Source organism: Lepus europaeus, chromosome 2 (genome assembly GCF_033115175.1).
Source record: "Lepus europaeus isolate LE1 chromosome 2, mLepTim1.pri, whole genome shotgun sequence".
Lineage (NCBI taxonomy): Eukaryota > Metazoa > Chordata > Mammalia > Lagomorpha > Leporidae > Lepus > Lepus europaeus.
The window spans coordinates 175,122,775-175,145,836 of NC_084828.1; the positions used below are offsets into that span (position 1 = coordinate 175,122,775).

General features: G+C 49.5%; 2 protein-coding genes across 4 annotated transcripts in view; one reads left to right on the forward strand and one right to left on the reverse strand.

The window, feature by feature from the left end:
• The first annotated feature begins 1,157 nt into the window (after nucleotides 1–1,157).
• Nucleotides 1,158–17,842, forward strand: CDV3 (CDV3 homolog). 3 transcript variants are annotated; one of them, XM_062216377.1, is made up of 6 exons: nucleotides 1,162–1,285; nucleotides 1,394–1,420; nucleotides 1,882–1,958; nucleotides 11,627–11,772; nucleotides 14,448–14,607; nucleotides 15,609–17,842. In XM_062216377.1, exons 1-6 carry the CDS (start codon nucleotides 1,199–1,201, stop codon nucleotides 15,757–15,759), a joined length of 648 nt encoding a protein of 215 aa, XP_062072361.1. In that variant the 5' UTR covers nucleotides 1,162–1,198; the 3' UTR covers nucleotides 15,760–17,842. The 3 variants fall into 3 exon arrangements, with proteins under 3 accessions (XP_062072352.1, XP_062072372.1, XP_062072361.1); XM_062216368.1 differs by having other exon boundaries at nucleotides 1,158–1,420; XM_062216388.1 differs by having other exon boundaries at nucleotides 1,161–1,420; nucleotides 16,025–17,842.
• A 4,059-nt stretch (nucleotides 17,843–21,901) lies between these two features.
• Nucleotides 21,902–23,062, reverse strand: part of TOPBP1 (DNA topoisomerase II binding protein 1) — an 81,283-nt gene continuing 80,122 nt past the window's right edge. The window contains exon 28 of the mRNA XM_062216399.1: nucleotides 21,902–22,616. Coding sequence (XP_062072383.1) covers nucleotides 22,479–22,616 — 138 coding nt within the window. The 3' untranslated portion in view covers nucleotides 21,902–22,478. The remainder of the gene's footprint in view (nucleotides 22,617–23,062) is intronic.

Sequence of the window (23,062 nt, forward strand, 5' to 3'; positions counted from 1 at the left end):
GGGCCCCTCTGCCCCCAGCCCTCCGAGAGACCCCGCCCGGCCTGCGGGGGCCCCTCAGCCCCCAGCCCTCCGAGAGACCCCGCCCGGCCTGCGGGGGCCCCTCTGCCCCCAGCCCTCCGAGAGACCCCGCCCGGCCTGCGGGGGCCCCTCAGCCCCCAGCCCTCCGAGAGACCCCGCCCGGCCTGCAGGGGCCCCTCAGTCCCCAGCTGAGACCCCCGCCCGGCCTGCGGGTGCCCCTCAGTCCCTGTCTCCGCTGAGACCCCGCCCGGCCTGCGGGTGCGCTCTGTCCACTAGGCTACGTGCACTTGCTCGCTCCAGGCTGAGCGGCTGGGCATTCTCTCACTTCCATCCGGATGCCCTGCGTCATCACACCTTGCTGACCACTCCTGTCTCGCGCTTGAATTCTTTCTACAAGACGAACCCTCGCTCTATTCCACCCACCTCCGCTGACAGCACTAGAGGTGGGCAAAGGGTCGGAACCCTCTTTAAACACAGCGCCTTTCGGTTTCGTCAAAGTTTAGACGACTGCCAGGCCCCAGCTCCCACAGGCCAGAAGACACACGTGTACGATACGCATGCGCCCGAAGGGACACACCCGCCCCTCGGGCTGAACCCTTTTAGCCAAGTCACCAATCAGACGGCCCTCAGGGCAAAACCCTCGGCCAATGGGGAGGCTGTAGTCATCATGTACGTCACATATTTTGCATAAACCCGCCCCGCCCCGCCCCGCCCCCACGCCAGGGCCGCGCCCCGCCCGCCGCTCGGATTGTCGCCTAAGCGCCTCACCCTGGCGCCTGATTGGCTCTCCCGCAAGCCCCGCCTCCGTCGCCGCCCGCCGCCCGCCCCTCGGCTCCCCACAGCGGCGGGCGGAGCTGGGCACGCAGGCGCGCGCGGCCTCTCGTCGGGAGCCCGCCCTCCCTCGCTCCCTCCCTCCCCGCCCCCTCTCCCTCCGCTCCGGCCTGCACGCGCCGCCGCCGGCTGAGCCCGCGCGTTCCGGTCCCCGGGCTGAGGGGAAGGCGGGCTCCTGCGCTGCTGCCGCGGCGCGCGGTCCCCGGGCGGCCCGAGCCGCGGACGCAGCCGCGCGCCCCGCTGCCCGCGCCGCGGCGACCCCGCAGGGCCGCGTGAGCGCAGAGCCGCCCTCGGGCCGCAGCGCGGAGCCCCGCGGGCCGCGCCCATCCGGGCCGAGCAGGCCGCGGCCATGGCCGAGACGGAGGAGCGCAGCCTGGACAACTTCTTCGCCAAGAGGGACAAGAAGAAGAAGAAGGAGCGCGGCGGCCGCGCGGCGGGCGCGGCGGGCGGCGCCGGCGGGGGCGGCGGCGCGGCGGGCGGCGGGGCGGGCGCGGGGGCCCGGCCTGTAGACGGCGGCGCGGCGGGCGCGGGGGCCGCGGGCGCCGGCGCCGCCGCCAAGGCCGTGACGAAGGTGAGGGGCCGGAAGGCCGCGCCGGGGCCGGGCGCCCGCCTGCGCCTGCCCGCGCCTGCCCGGCCGGCGCCGCCTCGTGGCGCGGGCGCGCGGCGCTCCCGGGGCCGGGGCTGGGTCGGCGCGGCGTGGCGGGCGTTGGCCGGGCCGGGGCCGGGAGGGAAGCCCTGGCCGCCGTGGGGGCGCCGGGGCCGGGGCCGGGAGGGGGCCGGGGAGCCCTGGCCGCCGTGGGGGCGGCGGGGCCGGGGAGCGCCCTGCCCGCTGTGGGGGCGGCGGGGCCGGGGCCGGGAGGGAAGCCCTGGCCGCCGTGGGGGCGGCGGGGTCCGCCGGGGACGGGGCCGGGGAGCGCCCTGGCCGCTGTGGGGGCGGCGGGGTCTGCCGGGGACGGGGCCGGGACGCGCCCGCGGCTCGTGGGCTGTGTCCGTGGAGAGCTGTAGCTCAGCAAGTGGCGTTTCCTCTCGCAGGACGAAGACGAGTGGAAAGAGTTCGAGCAGAAGGAGGTGGACTACAGCGGCCTCCGAGTTCAGGCGATGCAGATCAGGTGAGGGGTCGTCGCCGATCGCGGGCGGGGGCGCACGTGCCGTCCGGCCGGGCGCTGGGCGGCCCCGCTCGGAGGTTCACTGCCGCCTCTCCAGGCCCCACGCCCCGGCCCGCTGCCCTCTGGGCAGGCCCGGCACGTGCGATGGTTGCGATGGGTTTTGGCATTCCAGATCCTCTTCTCTGCGTGCTGGGAGTTGGACGTGGTTCTTTTTGTTCCAAGTGAAATTGCTCTAAGCAAGCTCATGACTATTTTTGTCATTGGAGTAGAGGATTCTTACCGAGAAGTGCAGACTGCGTGTTCTCACAGTGAAACCCGCAGGTGTGCTCCACGCCAGGTGGAGAAACCCCACATCTGTGGTGCAGAGCAGGGCCCCTCCCGGCACGGCAGCCATGCCAACACTGGAGCTGAGTTTTCTCCGGAGTTTACAGAAATGGAATCGTAGAGCTTACGTGTGTTAGTTAAGAAAACAGTAAATTTTTAAAAAAATCAGATTGGTTTAGAGGATTTGAGATTAAGGACACATTTTATCAAGTCCAGTCTGGTAGTAGCTTTTCAGTTGATGTTAAATACCGTATTTTGCTCAGTTTGTATACAGATGAAGGTGAATATGTGGTTCCGTTGTTTCAGGATTGAAAAGGAAAATGCATGCCCTCAGTAAGCTGCCTCCAGTTTGAGGTTTGCAGTTTGTAAAAAATGACAGTCACGCTATGGCATGGTGGAAGAAATATATTTCTTAACCAAAAACTGTCCTTTGACCTCTCTAGTGCCAATATTTGTGGCTTTAAATAATTTCATTGAAAAACCAAGGCTGCTGTTTTTGATTTTTTTTGAACACTTTTGGCAGCTTGGCCATGAATGTCCTGGAGGTTTTCCCATGAATATGTGAGACCCGGTTGACAGTGGGGAACTGTTAGGCAGTGTGGCGTCTGCACTGAGATCCCTCTGTAGCGGTGTAAGGACCAGTGCCTGGCGCGGAGTTTGCTTCCCTCTGGTTGTAGATGGTTTTCTGGAGACGTTGAAGAGGCGGACAGCCCTGATTTCCTGGTGCTGGGCGAGAAGGGGCTGTGCAGCTCTGAGATCACTGGGCTCGAGGTGCTGCCTGTGGTGTGGCCCGTCCTGCTCTCAGCTTGCCTTTCCTCTCTGCCTGACTGCGGCTCCTTGCACACTGGGAGGACAAGAGCAGTAACTGCTGTGTTTGCTCTGACTTCCTGGACACGAGAAGCACTTCATGAAGGGAAAAGCTTTCCAGTCCACGGAGTTAGAAGTTCGCTCTGTTAAGTTCTGGAGAATATTTAAACGGAAGCAGTACTTTTCTTCCCCTTCCCACATTCAGGGTCATTTTAGTCTTGATGCCACGTGGGCTACTCCTGAGAAGGTGAAAGGTTTCTTAAATAGCTCACACACTCTGCCCTTGCCTGTCAGCGCGAGTCTTGGCCGCTGTGAGCGTTCAAGTTCTGTGTGACGTGAAGGTGGCCAGTTTTGATAGGGTGCCTTTCTCTGTTACTAGCACCTACTCGTTCCCCTTACCAGGCCATCCGGCAGCCCCTGTAACACTCCTTTTTTCAGGAATCGGCTTTTGTGGGTCCCACGTAAACCACTCTATAAAGGGAACTTGAACAGCTGCTAGGAAAGGCTTGTGGGTGAGAAGCCATCTGCAGTTTAACCCTAATGCCTGGAATTGTCACCTGATGTATACTCAGAATCCTTGTAACCTTGTATCATATATTCCTGACGGTGAACTTCAGAGTGGGAGTTCCCCAGGGAAAGACATGTTGGTTCATAGCAGTGGGAAGTAGGTTACTCACATAAATGGAATGGAATTAGTTGTGTTGCAGAAACATGTTCTTTGGGGAAAAGACAAACCCGGGTTTATACTTCTGCCGCTTTAATTCCATGTGGCTTCAGATGAGTGATTTCACTTGAGAATTTTAGTTCTCATCAGCAAACTTGAGGCTACTCAGGATTGTGTAGGGTTTCTTTGAACAGGATGTTTGTAAAATACAAAGTACTTTGTAGAAAATAAACATGTTCAGCTTGGCATCAGCAAAACCATACAAACAAAATAATTTCTAACTTAGCCTTGAATGTTGTTAGATCTTGAATAGTTGTCTGTGACTTTGTCTTTTTTAATGGATTTAAGAGGGTGCTCTCACCCAGTGGTTCCCTCCCCAACTGCCTGCTTGGACTTGGCCAAATTCAGGAGCCAGGAGCTCAATCTGTGGGTGACAGGAACCCAATAACGTGAAACCGCTGCCTCCCAGGGTCTGCGTTAGTAGGAAGCTGGAGTCAAAAGCCAGAGCCAGGTATCCAACCCAAGTATTCCAGCAGGGGAAGAAGGTATAAACCACTTAGACACCTGCTCTGATATTCGTATTTTCCCTCTGAGAGATGTAACCTGGCCTGCTCTGTGGCACAAGCGAAAAGGAAGATTTGTAGGGGAGTTAAAATATTTTCAGGTTCTCAACAGTATTAAGTTTTCTTGTAACTTTTTGCTTTGAAAGATTACAGCCTTGGAAAAGTTCTAAGATTAATAAACACCATTCGTATCTTGCAGTCTGTGCCACGTGTGCTTTCTCTTCTCCATATGCTAAGAGTTCACTGCGGATTCTGTACATTGTGCAAGTTCTTGACACTTACCCTTACGCTAGGTTAGCGTGCTGGGTCTTTGAAGATGAGTGTACCTTAGGGGAAAATATTTCAGTAGCAGCAAATACTGTATTAAGGTCCTATCTCATGTTTACCAACTAATTCAAGATTTAAGTACCATGAATATGTGAAATTTTGCATCTCAATAGATCTTACTTAAGGTCATGTCTGTAGACAAGTTCATGAGAGGGAAACCATTGGTGTTGATAAAGGGGCCTGCCATTTGCTTCTCACATCTTTAAAATGGATTTTTAGAAGTTTAATTTGTGAGATTGAAAATGTTGTTATGTTTCAATCAAGAATTGAGGTCTTCATGCCCAGTGGTTTTCTGAGAACCTTCTTGAGAAATCAACTTATTAGGTAGAGCTGGTTAAGTTGTATGTACTTGCAGAAGAAATTACTTTAAGTACAAGCTAGATTAATTTGTAGCACATATTTATGGTCGTCTGTGTGTGAGGTGTGATGCTAGGCTTGAGGGATGTAAAATGTTCTGTAGGAACACCAGTGGATGGCTCCAGACGTGCAGTGTGCTGTGGACACCGTGAGGGGCTTGGGGGACACTGCGAGGATGACTCTCAGTCACATGCCGAGCTTCGAGGTCAGCCGCAGTTCTTTAGGCTGATTTTTTTTTTTTTAAATGACTGGTATCATCATTCTTTTTTTTTTTTTTTTGGGCAGGCAGAGTGGACAGTGAGAGAGAGACAGAGAGAAAGGTCTTCCTTTTGCCGTTGGTTCACCCTCCAATGGCCGCCGTGGTAGGCACGCTGCGGCCGGTGCACCGCGCTGATCCGATGGCAGGAGCCAGGTGCTTCTCCTAGTCTCCCATGGGGTGCAGGGCCCAAGCACTTGGGCCATCCTCCACTGTACTCCCTGGCCACTGCAGAGAGCTGGCCTGGAAGAGGGGCAGCTGGGACAGAACCGGCGCCCCGACCGGGACTAGAACCCGGTGTGCCGGCGCCGCAAGGCGGAGGATTAGCCTAGTGAGCCGCGGCGCCGGCAGGCTGATTTTTATCTCCTCCTTTCTGTTCTAACAGTGTCCCCGTCACAGGGCCAGGCCTGTGGAGAGGCCCAGCATTCCCACAGACACTGTCATGTCTGGATTTTGTTTTGTTGCTTCTCCATAGGATTGAGAACAGGGGGTTGGGGGTTGGGCTGTGTAAGTTCTCCGGTTCTGTCCCTGGAGATGGGGAGATGGTATCTCCTAAGTGTTCTGAGTACACTGTGTAGGGGTGTGGGGTCCTGTCCAGCCTTCCCAGAGAATGTGAATTGCCCAAGTCTCAGAGTAGAGCACTGTTGTGCAGTTATGTCCTAGGGCTGCCAGGAGCACAGGATGAAACAGAGGATGGGCTCTGGAGTCCAGGGAGGCGCCCCTGCTACTTTGTAGCCTGGAAAAGGTACTTCAGGTGGGAGCGGTGTTGCTGTGAGTACATGTGTAGTAAGTGTCCTTTTCTACATCATTGATCCTCCTAGCTCCGCCCTATCAGTAGTGCCTTTTACAGGTAAATGTGTCTAAGAGAGTACACTTCGAATTTGAGTTTTTTTTTTTTTTTTTTTTTTTTTTTTTAATTTGAGAGGTGAAGAGGGAGCACACAGTCTCCTGCTGATCCACTCTAAACTGCTTCACTAGAGCGAGGAACATGGAGTCAGATCAGTCAAGTGCCCTGGGAGCGGCAGGAAGCCAGCCATTCTGAATCATCACCTGCTGCCCCTGAGGGTCTGCATTATCGGAAACTGGACCCAGGAGCCAGAACGGGGACTTGAACCCAGGCACTCTGACTTGGGTCGTGGACTGACTTGGCACCTTACCCACTGGGCCCTGGTGTAAGACAGGATAGTCGAATTGTGATGATGAATTGATGGTGGCATTATAGTGTCTAAAAATGTAGATGGTAGCTGTTGTGACTCATAAATGTTTGCAATGTGTGTTTTCTGGCTTTGGTATTTAGAAAGTTGACTTTTTATAAACATACTTATGTGTTTTTTAAACTATTTAACATGTAAAAAATTGTACAGATGTTTTTAATTAGGTTCCTATCTTTACTTTTTTTTTAAACTATGTCATTGTGTAAGTATTTGTATATTGTCCCTGTAACTCCACTTTTACCATAGCCTTAAGGTTTTTATTGTGTGATTTTGCATAGCATGGTAATTTTTAGGAAAATAGATGTTGCATTTAGCAGAACTGACTGTGCAACTGATAATTTAAAAAAGCAAAGTGCTTGGCCGGCGCCGTAGCTTAACAGGCTAATCCTCCGCCTTGCGGCGCCAGCACCCCGGGTTCTAGTCCCGGTTGGGGCACCAGATTCTGTCCCAGTTGCACCTCTTCCAGGCCAGCTCTCTGCTGTGGCCCGGGAGTGCAGTGGAGGATGGCCCAAGTGCTTGGGCCCTGCACCCACATGGGAGACTAGGAGAAGCACCTGGCTCCTGGCTTCGGATGGATGCAGCGCCGGCCATAGCGGCCATTGGAGGGTGAACCAACGGCAAAGGAAGACCTTTCTCTCTGTCTCTCTCTCTCGCTATCCACTCTGCCTGTCAAAAAAAAAAAAAAAAAAAAAAAGCGAGTGCCAGGGGATTGTGGCGCAACAGGTCCAGCTGCTGCTGGGCTGCCCATGCTGCTGAAGTGCCGGCTGGAGTCTGGTCGCTCTGCTTTTGGCTCAGTTCCCTGGGTGCCGTGGCTGCACTCCTCCCACCCCCAGGGAGACCCAGGTGTGTTTCTGGCTACTGGCTTCCGCCTGACCTCGCCTGGCTGTTGCAGCCACACCTCCTGAAAAGGTGACCGTGAAAATGGAGTGGACTATGCAAATCGTTTCTAGGCTGCCTTTCGTACTGTGGCATTTAGGCAAGACTGTTAGCATCTCTGGCTTCAGTTCGCTCATCTGTTGGATGAAGGGACTTCACAGTCGCAAAATTTTATCTGATATTTTAAGAATTGCAAGAGCCCAAAATACTAAATTTCCTTAGGCTTTTTGGTGTAGATTTTCAATCCTTTTCATTAAACAAGTTATGCTTATTTTTAGAAGTTTAGAGTCTACATGAATTTTTAAATTTATGATGGTTTTTTTCATTTCTGTATTTGTCTCTGAAGGCAGGGAGGTGGTACAAGGTCTAATAAAGGAAAGTACTCTTAGTTAAGATGTTGTCAGTAGTTGTGTTAGTTAGCTTTTTGTTAATATATAGCAATACCTGAGAGGAGCTACTTCAGAAGGAAGGAGGTTATTTCCATCCACAGTTGTGGTGGTTCATAATCGAAGACTGAGCACGCCCACTAGTGTGGACTATGAGGGGACGGTGGCTGACAGGACGCCTGCAGACGCGGGTCTGGAGGACGGACAGGAAGGAAGCTAAGCCATCCTGGTGCAGCCAGGGGCCTGCATGTGAGCAACCACTCCAACCTAATCACTTTCCAAGGCCTACCTTCAGGCTCCACAGTTGGATCCTGTTCCGGTCCTTTTTTTTTTTTTTATAAAGATTTATTTATATGTTTGAAAGGGTTACACAGAGAAGGAGAGGTAGAGAAGGAGAGGTGGAGAGAAAGAGGTCCTCCACCTGATGGTTCACTCCCCAATTGGCCGCAAGGGCCAGAGCTGTGTGGATTTGAAGCCAGGAGCTTCTCCAGGTCTCCCATGTGGGTACAGGGGCCCAAGGACTTGGGCCATCTTCCACTGCTTTCCCAGGCCATAGCTGAGAGCTGGACTGGAAGTGGAGCAGCCAGGACTCTAACCTGCACCTATAAAGATTTATTAGAGTTACAGAGAGGCAGAGGCAGAGAGAGAGGTTTTCCATCAGCTGGTTTACCTCCCAAATGGCCACAACTGGACTGATCCGAAGTCAGAAGCTAGGGGCTTCTTCTGGGTCTTCCATGTGAGTGCAGGGGCCCAAGCACTTGGGCCATCTTCTGCTTTCCCAGGCTAAACTGGCGCCCATATGCAGGCAGTGGCTTTACCCACTACGCCACAGCGCCAGCCCCGGGTTTTTTCTTAAGGTACTTTTAGAGGATTTGGAAAAAATACAAAAACGGTTTAAGAATTACCCATAGTCTTTTTGCTTGGGTAATCAAGTGTTAAAGGTTTTTTGTTTTTCTGTTGAAGATTGTTTATTGCAAACTAATGATTTGAGTTTTGATTATCAGTCACCAAATATTAATACAGTTTTGAGGAAAGTACTTTTTAGAATCCAGTGCATAGACATGAACAGCTTTGATTTGGTCTGTTGGTGAGTTAACAGCTCTTTCATGTTGGAATGGCCATCTGAAGGCTGTCACGGTGTGGTGTGTGAGAGGACATAAGTGCCCCGTCACACTGTAATGGACTGCTGGCATAGCTTTCCAGGTGGGCTTACAAACCAGTGCCTGGGGACTGTTCTGGTGTTTGTGTAGCTCTGATAGACTCCTGGGTAAATCCTGTCTTCTGTGTCTTATTTGGTCATGTTTTGGACTTAACAAGCTACATAAAACAGGATTATAACGTTTGGTATCCAGTTTTTAAAATCTACTTAAATGGTTTCATGTTTGTTTTTCCCAAACAAAAACTATGTTTCCCCCATCGTAACAGTGGTATATGTATGTGTTATTTAATGATGATTCAAATGAATGGTTGCCAGTGCTTAACAGTGTGCACCAGATAACTATGCTAGATGTTTACTAACTCGGTTGATGGAAGAGGAAACTGACGCATGGAAAAGTTAGGTGCTGGCCTCCGTGTCCTGGCTAATGAGTACCAAAGCCTCGATTTGAACCAGCAGCCTGGCTTTAGAATCTGCTCCTAACTCCTTGCTTCACAAAGAAATTAAAGTCATACATTCTAGTTACTTCTGTAAAACATTTTCAGAATTTTTCTAGATGTATTTTATTAGGTGTATATAAGGGGACTTCAAAAAACTCAGGGAAAATGTGCTTTCTTTTCCATTCTCCATAACTTTTTTTTTTTTTTTTTTAATTTTTATTCAAGAGTTAGAGCTTCCATCTGTTGGTTCACTCCCCAAATATCTGCAACAACTGGGCCAGGCCAAAGCCAGGAGACTGGCATTCAATCCAGTCTCCCACATAGGTGGCATGGACCCAAGTAAACTTGACCTGTCACCTGCTGCCTCCCAGGGTGCATTGGCAGGAGGTTAGGATGGAAGTGGAGCCTGGATTGGAGTCCGTGTACTCTAATGGTGGTGGGTGTCCCAGGTGGCTCTTTGCTGCTCTCCAGATGTCACCCCACCTGCCAGCAGACTTCATGGAAGCTTCATGTAGCTGCTGTTCTGTGAGTTGTGGTTTACATGACATGAATGTTATTTCCGTTCTAAATGACTGCACAGGATTCAGTTACATGGTAATGAGAAAGAAAACTGAGGGCTCGTTTGGCCAAATTCCTCATCGTTTTTCCATCTCCGGAAGTGCTTTACATAAGACCTTGCTATAAATGCAGATTGAAGATGGAAGTTTCCTAATTGCCACCCTTGGCCTCAATTCGGGAATCGCCAATGGTAGGCAGTCCGTATGATGGTGCCACCATCTTTGAAATTGCTTTCCAAGTGTCTTTTTAAAGTAGATCATCGAGCTGTGCAGGATGAATCTTGTTTGAACAGAAATAGAAGGCAAACACTTACACGTCCAGCAGAAGCCGGGATATACCCAAGGTCCAGAGTCAGGGTGGGTCATCTGTACGTTGTTGGCGCTGATCATGGCTCAGAAACCTAATGGACAGTGTCTAAAAGAATGGAGGCCCAAGGACAGAGCTCTCAGAAACAGCTGCTGTTACAGACAGAACCCAAAGGTCTGTTACAAATCACCACTGTCAAGAAAAATTAACTCGGGAGGCAGGTTAGTAGCCTCTGCCAGGGATATACTCAGTAAGGTCAGAATTGCAAAAAGGAGTTTGACTTAGTAACTACGGTACTGAATATCCCAGGGCCAGATATAGATGTACTTGATCATTTATATAAAGTGATCAAAAGTAATCTAGCCCGAGAAATAATTATTTTAGATTCTAACTCCAGTTTAAGAATTTAAAAAAAAAGTGGCATTAAAGAAACACCTCACACCTCAGACAGCCCTAGAGTGGTGTGTTACCACTGAGAGAACCTTGCATTTGTTTTTTGTTTGTTTGTTTTGTTCTTTTTAGAATCTTGCATTTGTAATACCTGGCAAGCCAAAGACTTGAATTTTTGTACCCTTTGTTTAGACATGTGTCTGGTGCGAGAGTACAGCTGTCTGTTGCCTGTGTCAGAGATGAGCTATTAGCACCGATGTTTTCTTAAGCTGGAATAGAAAACCAAACTTTGAGAGCATTTATAGCAAGCTGCAAGATTACCATGTAAAACTGTTCAACTTCCAGAAACCTTTCTGTTGCTCACTACAAGTGTTTATTATAAATAGTTAGGAATTGTGCTTTTTTATTTATTGTTTTATTTGTAAAGCGGAATGACACATCTTTGATCTACTGGTTCACTCCCCTGAATGGCCGAAGCGGCTGCAGTCGGTCAGACTGAAGCTAGAAGCCTGGAACTCTAGGTCTCCCACGTGGGTGGCAGGGACCCAAGCACTTGGGCCATCTTCTGCCTTCGCAGGCCCATTAATTAGCAGGAGTCTGGATTGGAGGTGGAGCATGCAGGCCCTCGTCACAAGCAGCAGCTTAATCTGCCCCAGAATGCACCTGGGGGTGGTGCTGTTTCCTCTGCATTTCAGGAGACAGCAGACTCCCCCTTCCCGTCCTCCTCTTCCTGGACTGGAATAGCCAGGCAGATCATCACATGCGCACATCTGTGTATCAGAATGTTTCTAAATCTTGAGAGCATGAAATGGTTTATAAAAATGGAGATGATCAGGCCTTTCTTAAAGCACGGAAATCCTTTTTTCACAGTGAGTCAAGTGGAACTCTTCGTGTGTACATGGAGTCTGTTCTTCTCTTCCCTCTCTTTTTCAACAAGGGAGGATTTAGGCTTTGAAGAGGTTAAGTGACTTCTCCAGGGCCGCACGGGTAAGAGAACTGACAATTCTGGTGCCTCTAATTGAATTCATTTGTTTGCTTTTCCAATAGTGAAAAGGAAGAAGATGATAATGAAAAGAGAGAAGATCCAGGTGATAACTGGGAAGAAGGTGGAGGTGGCGGTGGTGGTATAGAAAAATCTTCAGGTCCCTGGAATAAAACCGCTCCAGCACAAGCACCCCCCGCTCCAGTAATCGGTAAGTTGATGCTTGCTTTCAGGAAGATGTCTGATTTCTATGTAGTTTCACACGAGGGCAACCTCTCAGCAGCTTCTCCATTCCTGGCAGGGGATTGTGTGGCTCCTTAAAGACTCAGATCTTACATGAAAGGAATTTGGAAGCCTAGAGGCATCCTGTGGGCTGCTAGGAGTTAGGTACATGAAGTTGTCAGTACGAGGATCTGTTTGAATTTCCACCTAAATATTAATTTATTACTAATGAGGGAATGGTGAAGTTACTTATTGGACTCCAGGATAAACTTCTTTTTTTTTTCTTTGACAGGCAGAGTGGATAGTGAGAGAGACAGAGAGAAAGGTCTTCCTTTTTGCCGTTGGTTCACCCTCCAATGGCCACTGCTGCCGGCACATCTCGCTGATCTGGAGCCAGGTGCTTCTCCTGGTCTCCCATGCGGGCGCAGGGACCCAAGGACTTGGGCCATCCTCCTCTGCCTTCCCAGGCCATAGCAGAGAGCTGGCCTGGAAGAGGGGCAACCGGGATAGAATCCGGCGCCCCAACCGGGACTAGAACCCGGTGCCGGCGCCGCTAGGCGGAGGATTAGCCTGTTGAGCCACGGTGCCAGAAGGATAAGCTTCATTTAAGATTTTTAGTAGTAATTTCCAAAGATTGGGTGTAACTCCAAAAATGCTCATTCTTAGGAGAGGAAGTTCTTAGAGCTTTGATCTGTTAGCTCTATTTTTGACAGCTGAGTGAAAAATAACTGGACAGCTGTGTTTCACTTGTGCTTGTCTCATTCTGTTTGTCACATCTTGAAGCATAGATTCTCATCAGGGCTGATTTTACTGCTCTTGGTAAAATTCGTCCTTTGGGGATGAAAAAGTGTTAGATCTTAAACATGGCTTGGAGGCCAGGGCACAGAAACAGACCCACATGATTTCTGTGGGATTAAGCATTTCATCAAACAGAGGGCAGTTAGGGGGGCTGGTAACAAAAAAGTTTTGAAAGCCACTGTTATTTTATTCAGAATAGTGTTAAAGACTGAAATCACCTGCAGTCTTACAGAGATCACAGATTGCTGTATGTTAACATTTTCGTACCCTTTCTAATTTTTGGCTGTACATATGTGTTTATCCATTAAAAAAATTTTTTTAATGCCCTTTTTTTTAATTTTTTTTATTTTTTATTTTAAAAAAAAATTTTTTTTTTTTTTTATTTTTTGACAGGCAGAATGGATAGTGAGAGAGAGAGACAGAGAGAAGGGTCTTCCTTTTTGCCGTTGGTTCACCCTCCAATGGCCTGCTGCGGCCGGTGCATCTCGCTGATCCGAAGCCAGGAGCCAGGTGCTTCTCCTGGTCTCCCATGCAGGTGCAGGGCCCAAGCACTTGGGCCATCCTCCACTGCCTTCCTGGGCCATAGCAGAGAGCTGGCCTGGAAGAGGGGCAACCGGGACAGAATCAGGCATCCCAACCGGGACTAGAACCCGGTGTGCCGGCGCCGCAAGGTGGAGGATTTAGCCTGTTAAGCCACAGCGCCGGCCTAAAAATTTTTTTAACTGCATCTGTCTATGGTCCCTAAGAACTGCCCAGGTCTCCTCCTCAGGTCTTTGGACCCATCATCAGTGTTTGACAGCTGGTCATGCCCTCAGGCACGATTTTGTGGTGGCCTCCAGCCAGCACAGGCCCCCTGGGCCTGCAGTGCTGGGCAGCTCTGGGTGTGGTGCCCGCTTCTCGCCTCTGACCTTTCTCAGCACGTGGCAGCCTCCCCTGGATGTTTGTGGCTCTCCAGAGCCCCAGCCTGGCGTCTCACTCACAGCGCCGGCCGGGCTGCTGCACCGCCACTTTTCTGTCTCAGTGCTGTTCTTTGTCTCCAGGCCGCAGACCTGGGTCTCTGTCTTGTTGCACATCTCAGTTTGATCTGTCAGTAGACTGTTTTTACTGGTGCAGGGACTTCAGCCTGTGTGTGCCTGCTTCTTGTCAGGTACATTGCTGCCCCCGCCCTCACCCCCGGTCTGAGCTGGTCCTTGCTCTTGTGCATTCTGAGGAAATTAGATTCATAACATAACACTGTTTGAGTCCCTGTTAAATGGTGGGGCAAGGCAGGAAAAGTTGGAAGGCTATACCCAAATGTTAGCCGTGGTGGAAGACTTTGGAGTTGCTTAGTTGCTTAATTTTTCCCCTATTTTACCTACATTTTCTAAGGTAAAAAGGGGAAAGAACTGTAAAATCCACTGGTGATGTAAAAGATGAAATAATTAAGTATGTCTTTATTTTTTTATCTATCACCTTTAGAATTTTTGAAACAGTACTATACAGGCATTTCATCTATTTAATAATTTCTTTATATGTGTCATTGTATTTAATCAACCATCCAGGTAAAGGAATAGTCACCAACGTTTACTAATAGGTAAACTGAGGAATCGCTTGGGTCCTGTTCTGAAAGACAGCCTTGGCGGGGCCGTCTCCCAAGTCCAGCAGATTCCTCTCTCGCGGTGACTTGGCTTACAGAGCTTCTTTACGAAAATAATTAAGACTGCATGTGGAGGAGGAGTTAGAGCACCTCCCTTGAAAAATAGCATCCAGACAACAAGTTTGACCTGAGACCCCTTATACCACGTTTTCAGTTAAGTGTTGGGCAGGAATAGTAGATTTAGATGCCAGACCTTTGATTCAGCTTCTCTACAGTGTTAAAATTTTTAGTTACAGAAACTCCAGAACCAGCGATGACAAGTGGTGTGTATAGGCCGCCCGGAGCCAGGCTAACCACAACCAGGAAGACGCCACAAGGGCCACCGGAGATATACAGTGACACACAGTTCCCGTCCCTGCAGTCCACTGCCAAGCACGTAGAAAGCCGGAAGTAAGTGCCGTCATGGCTGCGTGTGTTGACCTCTGTCCTTTGACCAGGGGCTGGGCTATTAGGAAACGAAAACTCACTTTTGGGGGACAGCTGCTTATGGGTAGAGCCTGGGCTGTCAGCTGGAAGCCAGGGTGGGATTGTGTGGGCGTCTGGGAGGACGGGCTCTGCAGTCGGCGAGTGTCCTCTCCCTGGGTTCTGTGGCAATGACTGCGTCTCCGGAAGGTGCTCTGCGAGTGTATTACCAGCTACGTTCCTTAGGATTTGGAAACCAGAAATGAAAGAGCAGCATTGTACGGTATTCCAGTTCATGTGAACAGATAGGAGGTGGCGTTTATAAATCTGATATTCAAATCGTCTTATTCCATCAGCTGTTTAACGTGAACTGCTACCTGGAGTTACCGTCACATACAGTGCAGACACATTTTATGTAGGGCTTGAGTCTTTCAAAGAACGTAAAGCGGGAATGAGATGTAAGAGGACAGCAGTGGGGATGCTGTTTTGAGAGGCTTTTAAGCCAATCCCAGCCTTTGGGCTTAAATTTAAACCTGTACTTGGACTTGCCCCCTGCTCTGTCCTGCAGAGGATGTGTGGGACCTGGGAGGCGCTCGCCTCTGTCTGATGGTTCCCACCGAGGAATGCCTAGAGCTTGACCTGAGAAATCTGTCACTCTTCGTTCCTATACAAGTGCATTACCTTTACTTGCTAACAGTCAAGCTGAGTCTTGAGGAACGTTACACAGCCCTCAACTCCGCCTGGGCTAACTGCTCAGGGGAGGGTGGGACCTTAAAGCCTCAGCACACAGTTCCCTTCTCTGTTCAGTTGAAGCCTTACACGATTTGATAGGATTTTATTTACCAATTTCCCCTTACTGTCTCTCCCCAAGATTCTTCTCAAGGGTGCTTTTTTCTTTCCTCCTCTTTTTTTTTTTTTTTGGCAAGGGAGAATATTTTCAAAAAACCCCTAATGAAGAAATATTACTGATTACATTTCTTTTCCCTTAGGGATAAAGAAATGGAGAAGAGCTTTGAAGTAGTGAGACACAAACATAGAGGTAGAGATGAGGCTCCAAAGCACCAGGCCCTTAAGCTTGAGCTAGGCAACCAGTATGCTGTGCTGGAAGCTCAGAGAAGCAGCCACACACAGTGCAATTAAGGGGTGGTCGTGGCTGACCCTCCTGAGGTGACCAGACCACAGCTGACCGCCATGAGCAGCCCTCCGTCACCTGATCTGGATCTGCAGCGCCCGGTACAGAGAGGGACCCGGCCCTGGTGCCCTCTGGAAGTTCAAGTGCCACCGCTGCTCTGTGTGCTGGATTGAGGGGGATTTCACTGTTGCATAAACGTGTGAGCTAGTTCAGGAGTGCTCTTCCGTGATTAAACCGCAGCTAGTGGTCATTTCACAATCTTTTTATGTTCAGATACTGAGCCTTCGTCAGGGTTGACTACCTCAGATTTGCTGCCCTCATTGTGGACTTCATGTGGATCACAACTTCTGGATGAGAAGGTTACAGCTATTGGGTGTTGATGTGAACATGAAACCAGCCCTGCTGGATTCCTATCAGAAATCCTGCAGAGAGTCAGCCGTCTGGGTTCTGATCTGCTGTAAAAGATGAAGATTTAAGTGACCTTAGTTACCCTGGCCTGTGCCCCACCCCTAGGAAAGACTCTGTAGTAGGCTGTGGCCACATGACACTTCCTGGAACATGCCTCTCTCAAAGACCTGCTGTGTTCAGATCATCTGTGTAGGTAGTGCTTCATCATGGAAACTTGGGGTTGTATTCTAAGGTAACCACAACTACCAACCAAACTTGGGTCCACAAAATGGGAAAGAGGGTGAGGGTGGGAATAATTTTGTTTCTTTTAGTAACTTTTTTATTTGCATAGTGCTTTTCTTGTGTTCCACATGAAGGCCTTTTTTGCTTTGACCTGGAGTAAGTTCTTCGACAGAGCTTGTTGCTTGGTTAAGTAAATAACCTGCAGTGCGCGTTAGAACTGTGAAATGTGTCATGATTTGGCAGTCCCTAGAGTGGGACCCAGGGGCCTGTGTGGCGGGCAGTGATGCTGGAGGCCGTCTTCAGGTGCTGCTGAAGCCTCCTCCAGTCAGGTCTGAGTTGCCCTGCCCTGCACACTGCGGGGAGGGAGTGTGGCTGCTCAGGAGGAGCCGCTGAGCTGTCCTTAGGCATTGAGAGCAACAGGAGCAAAGCCTCACCTACCACCCGTGTTAAGTTTCACGAATTGTCCCTGATCTCTGGTAAGAAATCCTCACGTACCTCTGCCCAGATTTTTAAGGCATTGGACACCCTACAGATACAGTGATTGTCCTAGCAGGTTCCATTATCCATGTTCATTTTGAGAGGGTGATGTAGCACTTCTGTTTTTAATAATTATAGCTTAAGACATCCAGTCGTTTTTAGTCCTTGACAGGGACTGGAGGAAGCTACCCAGGATTACTGAAGTTCTCTCCACCACATGAGATAGTCTGGCCACTTCCTGGTTTTGTATCTCTGGCTCAATAGAAATATTTCAAAGTGGTGTGTGACCATTTGATGCAGTCTGGGTTTCTCTATAACAAATCCTTTCGCTGAGTGCAGGAGTTTCAGACTTGCTGCTGACAAGAGTGAAGCAAATGGGTGAAGGACACTGCTGGTGTGGGAGCGCCTCCTCACCGGAGTGCAGTCTTGAAGCGTCAGTGCAGGAGTGGACTCCTAGGGAGGCTCCAGGAGCTCTGACAGGACCGGCCAGCCACTCTGGGCAATAGAGTCGCTGTGTTCTGAGGTTGCGGCACACCTGCCTCCCTGCGTGTGTGGGTGAATAGCTGAGCCAGCCACAGTGGGCTTGGATAAGGAAACAGGAAACAAGGAATTCTTGGCTAAACTGAGGACATCATTTGGGAACCAAAAAGCTTAACAAATAATCTCTTGGACTTGAGCCACGTATTTTCCCTGAGATGGATGCATTTTTTTCCAGCAAAATTTTGTTGGGGGATTCTGTGATTGAGAATGAACTGACGCATATGTGGAGGTTTTATTTACTGTCTTAGAAATGTAAAGACCTGCAGCAGATTTAAATTCCAACTCATTATAAATTTATCAAAGTGCTCATGAATCAGGTTTTCATTACTGTATGGTTGGGTGGATGAGGCTGTCCATGGTACCATTTCTTTGGATTCTCAGGCATGGTTTCACAGTGCAAGAACTCTGTAACATTAACAAATTCAATAAAAGTACATACATGAATTGTGGAATGTGGTTTTTATTGTACACCCTTCGCCCATACCTTGGGGAATGGCAAACCAACCTTGTGCCTCCTTGGGACAGGGTGGCACTGGTCTCATTTCCAGAATGTGCTTCATGAGGGCCCAAGTTGGAGTGACTTAACTGCAGAGCGGGATGTCATTTGTCTTGGGAAAGTACTAATGAAATGGGCTTTTGTCTTTGTGACACGAAATTTCGTTACTTTAAATCAGGGAGTATGTCCCTTAGAAGCATACACACTTCTCAGTAGAGCAGCATTTTTAAATTTCAGGATTTAGTTTGGATTGTGGTCTCTAAATTTCTAAAGTAAATTTCAATTCCTGATAGTGGAGTTAAAATGCTTGATGGACAATTTTTACTTTTGTACTTGAGGTTTTTTCCTTGACATACCCTTTGCAAAACAGAACATAGAGAAACTTACCTCCCCCGCCCCAGGGCAGGCACTGGGCCTGGTGGCTAAGATGCCTGCATCCCACTTGGGAGTGCCTGGGCCTGGCCAGCTTCCTGCTATCGCAGACCTGGGAGGCAGTGGCGATGGCTACAATAGTTGGGGTCTTGCCACCCAATGGAAGGGCTAGATTGGATCCCCAGCTTCTCCTCTCATTCTCTATTCTAGATTTTACTTGATTTGAAAGGCAGAGAGCTCCTATCTGCTTGTTCACTCCCCACATGCCTACAACAGCCAGAGCTGGACCAGGTCGAAGCCAGGAACCAGGAACTCCGTCTGGGTCTCCCACATGGATGACAGGCGCCCAAGCACTTGGGCTGTCATCTGCCCTCCCCAGAGCATTGGCAGGGAGCTGGATCCGAAGTGGGAGTCAGAGCTGGGGTTGCAAGCAGAGGCTAACCCTCTGGGCTGCGGTGTTCGCCCAAGGAAGAACTAGAATTCTAAATGACAGTAAAATTACAAGATGGGTAGAACTTGTCCATCTGAAACACCCCAGAACCTCTGAGGTGAACCCCGAGATGAGAGAGGGTGCCTCGGGGGAGCTCTGTGAGGACCAGGCCCTTTGTCTCCACCTGCGACCAGCAGCCTGCGAGCCCTGGACTGTCTGCCTTGGAGGCTCGAGCGGAGCGCCCAGTGTCAGGAAGAATGACTTGGAACTCTGGCTGCAGGGGCTGGCGCTGTGGCACAGCAGGTTAAGCTGCCACCTAGGGGTGCTCCTTTGAGTCTGGCTGCTCCACTTTCCATCCATTTTCCAAGCACTTGGGCCCCTGCCACCCACGTGGGAGATCAGATGGAGTTCCTGCCTTTGGCCTGTCCATTGCAGCCAGTTTTGGAGTGAACCAGATGGAAGATCTCGGGGGGGGGGGGGGGTATCCCATATGGGCCCTGGTTCAAGTCCTGGCTGCTCCACTTCAGATCCAGCTCCCTGCTAGTGGCCTGGGAAAAGCAAGGATGGCCCAAGGGGCCCCTGCTCCCACGTGGGAGACCTGATTGCAGGCCATGTGGCCATCTATGGAGGGAATCAGCAGATAGATGATTCTGTTTAAAATCTTAAAAAAGAGATGTTTTCAGGGTGTGGGTTTTTTTTTAAGATTTATTTTATTTGAAAGGCAGCATGTTAGAGAGACACAAACATCTTCCAACAGCTGGTTCACTCCCCAAATGGGCACAATGGCCGGAGCTGGGCCAGACCGAAGCCAGGAGCTCTGGTCTCCCTCATGGGTGTCAGGGGCCCTTTATGCCACAGCCACAGCTCCCATCCCAGGATGTGCCTTTTCTTAGCTTGTGACATTGTTGCTAATTTCCTATACCATCCCTTTTGCCTTATTTTCCAGAGAACTCAACTTGGACCTTTTCTCTTACAGTAGGCTGTTGGTCATTTTGGATGTTAACATCAGAAACTGAGCCTTACCTAGGGACATACTCCCTAACACTGCAGGTGAGGCCTTTACCTGTGGGAGTGGCTTTCTTCCTGCCACATGAAAGAGGTTTTAAAAGCGTGGTGATGCCTGACTCAGCCCCAGGCATTCTTTGGTAATGGGAGTGTGGCCTCAGCACAGGGGTTCTTAATTAGAATAAGCAGCAAAGCTTGGGAACATCAGAGACATTACCTCTCCAGTTTGGGAACTGGAAAATGGTCATGGGCTAGTTTTGAGTATAGGAAACCCTGTAAGTTGCACCCGTAGCCCAGAAAGGCTTATTGTATTTTTTTTTTTTTTTTTGCCAGGCAGAGTTAGAGTTATAGACAGAGAGAGACAGAGAATGGTCTTCCTTCCGTTGGTTCACTCCTTGGATGGCCGCTACAGCTGGCGCTGTGCCGATCCGAAGCCAGGAGCCAGGTACTTCCTCCTGGTCTCCCATGCAGGTGCAGGGACCCAAGCACTTGGGCCATCCTCCACTGCCCTCCTGGGCCACAGCAGAGAGCGGGACTGGAAGAGGAGCAACTGGGACAGAATCCAGCGCCCCGAATGGGACTAGAACCCGGGGTGCTGGCACCGGCTGGCTTATTGTATTTCTAAATGTGCTTTCAGATACTGTTGAGGGGAGGATCCTGAAGTGCCAGTAAGGGGGAGAAAGACCTGTAAGGTGAGGTGCTGAATTCTGGTACACATTTTTGTAGCTTAGTAATTACCAGTATAAAGACCATTTTATTTATTTTAAAAAAACTTACTTATTTTGAAAGAGTTACAGAGAGAGCGAGCCAGAGAGGGATCTTCCATCCGTTGCTTCTTCCCACTTGTTCCCAGTGGTCACAGCTGGGCTGATCAAAGCCAGGAGCCAGGAGCTTCTCCCGGGTCTCCCACATAGGTGCGGAAAGCCAGCCACTTGGACCTTCTTGCATTGTTTTTCTTAGGCACATCAGCAAGGAGCTGGATTGGGAGTTGAGCATCTGGGACGTGAACTAGCACCTGTATGGGTTGCTGGTGTCACAGGCTGTGGCTTTATCCGCCAGGCTCCAGTGCTGGCCCTGAAAAACTATTTTAAATATTCCAGCTGTAACTACCTCTTCATCAGTACAGTGACTGTAGCTACTCACTGAGTAGCCTGCTCTGAGGATTCCTGCCTCTGTCCGCTCGGAGACCACGCGTTCGGAGGTTAAACTCCAGTACACCTTGCATGAAGAAGAGTCCTGTTCGTTCAGTTAATGAATGTCGGAGAGGTGTGACTGATGCATATGAGAATGGTGAGAATCTAAGTATTAAGCGGCATGGATTAAGATACTGTAGCACTTCTGAGAAGACAGCAATCAGGGACACTTCTCCTTCAGTGGGACGGCTACCTAGGCTCGGAATGATCTGCATTTAGGAGGTTGCTGGTGCAGCCAAAGGGCATTTTAGTTACAGCCTAGGAGTTAGAGCAGGGCTACAGTGGGCCATGCAGGGTGTGGGCAGGGGCTGGAAGCTGAGATGTCCGCTGTGTCTAAGGCCCAAACCGAAAACAGTTGAGAATTTTTGCAGAAAACAGTGGTAGATTCGGTAATTCGATCGGGGAGAGAAACAGAACCTTAGCAATTAACAGTGTGCTCATCAAAAACTGTGAACAGTTGCTATTTCAAAGAATTTTTAGGTGGTAAAATCCAGGAAGATCTATGACATGATTCAGCCTAACATGAAATGGCTGAAAACAAGTGAAGGTGGGGGTTTTGCCGGGGGAGGGGGGGGCGGGATAGAGGTTACATAATGATGCTACCTGCCGCTCTGGAATTTGTTGTCCTAAACTATGCAGCAGCTCAAAGCTAACCCTGCTGGACCAACTCTCCCAGTAGCTGCTACTGCACTGTGAGGACAGCTGGTAACGCGCCAGGGACTCCTCCCCTCACAACTGCAGTTCACCTCCAGTCGTCAGGAAGTGAACTGTTTACACGCACACGATGGTCCTGCTTCTCAGCTCCTTAAACAAGACATTTTACAATGAGATGACTGTGGTAATCTAGATAATATTTGGTGTTTGGGATTAGTGTAGAAAGGCTAATGCAATTAGCAGTCCCAATAAAAACATTTTTAACCTAATATAACAGCATTCTAAATAAACATCATGAACTAGGAATATGAACTAGGAATCCATCTTTTAAGCTGTATTTTACAAATCTTTTATTGCTTTAACAGAATAGACCAGTGTTTTTAAAAATTTATATCTGAACACACCTGAATACTAGTTTGAGTCACTACTTTTATTCTTTATTGTCACATTTTCCAAGTTTCAGCACCCCAACTTGGTGAACATCATGGCGGCTTGTACAGACAGACATATACATATATACACACATCTATACACACACACATCCCAGCTTGCTCAGTAGACCCAGTGCCCAGGCTTCTGTTAAAAAAGTAAGAGGCCAGATAAAATCAGGGAAAACATGTATAAATCCCAATTGACAATTTTTGTTGTTATGAATTAAGGCAGACATTTCAGAGCAAAACCCACCACTGCTAAAACTGAGGTACAGCCTGAGGCATCACAAGAAAAGAAACAGCCCCTTACACACATTACGGTTTAACAAAAAGCTAGCGAAGGAGCTGTACTTTGTGGTTCTATCTCAGGTAACTTCTCACTGAGGAGTTAGTGTTCAGCGGTCGCAGGCAGGTGGAGTCAGCAGAACACTGCAGCACAGTCCTCCCCAGGGATCTGCCGCTGGCATGCGCCCTCACACCACACACACACACACGGCGCCTACACTTTGGGCCGCTTGACCTTACTGTTCTCTGCGGGAGCTCGCCTCTTCTGTGGTAAGTCAGGCGCAGGCTGCGGATTCTGGAGAAAGGAAGCTGCTCCTGGGAGGCAGTAATCTTCCACAGGAGGAGGAGGTTCCTGTAAGAGCATGGTTGTTCTCAGATCTCAAACTCCTTAATGATCAAGTAATCAGTCCCCCCGCTTTTTTGAAACTATGCTTTTTAACAAGTAAAAAGTAAAATGCATATTCTTTCCTGAGTTCTCATAAAAAAATTTTGTGTCCTTCAAGGTGTGTGAATCAGCACTTGTACATTTGGTGAACATACCTTGTGGGGACAACGAGTGTAGACTGGGGCTAGCTAAGACCTTATCGATTTCAGCTGTAAAATAAGAAGTTACGAATGTGGGAAATAAAAATGTGACAATATGGTTAACAGCTAATCATTCAAGAGATAATGATTAGTGTAATTTTTTTTTTTTTTTTTGACAGGCAGAGTTAGACAGTGAGAGACAGAGAGAAAGGTCTTCTTCCATTGGTTCACCCCCCAAAATGGCCGCTACAGCCGGCGTGCTGCAGCCAGCGC

Coding starts and splice junctions, on each gene's coding strand:
- CDV3 (XM_062216368.1), top strand. CDS start 1,199: ATGGCCGAGACGGAGGAGCGCAGCCTGGACAACTTCTTCGCCAAGAGG. Junction 1,959..11,626: donor GTTCAGGCGATGCAGATCAG/GTGAGGGGTCGT, acceptor CTTTTCCAATAG/TGAAAAGGAAGAAGATGATA. Junction 14,608..15,608: donor AAGCACGTAGAAAGCCGGAA/GTAAGTGCCGTC, acceptor CTTTTCCCTTAG/GGATAAAGAAATGGAGAAGA.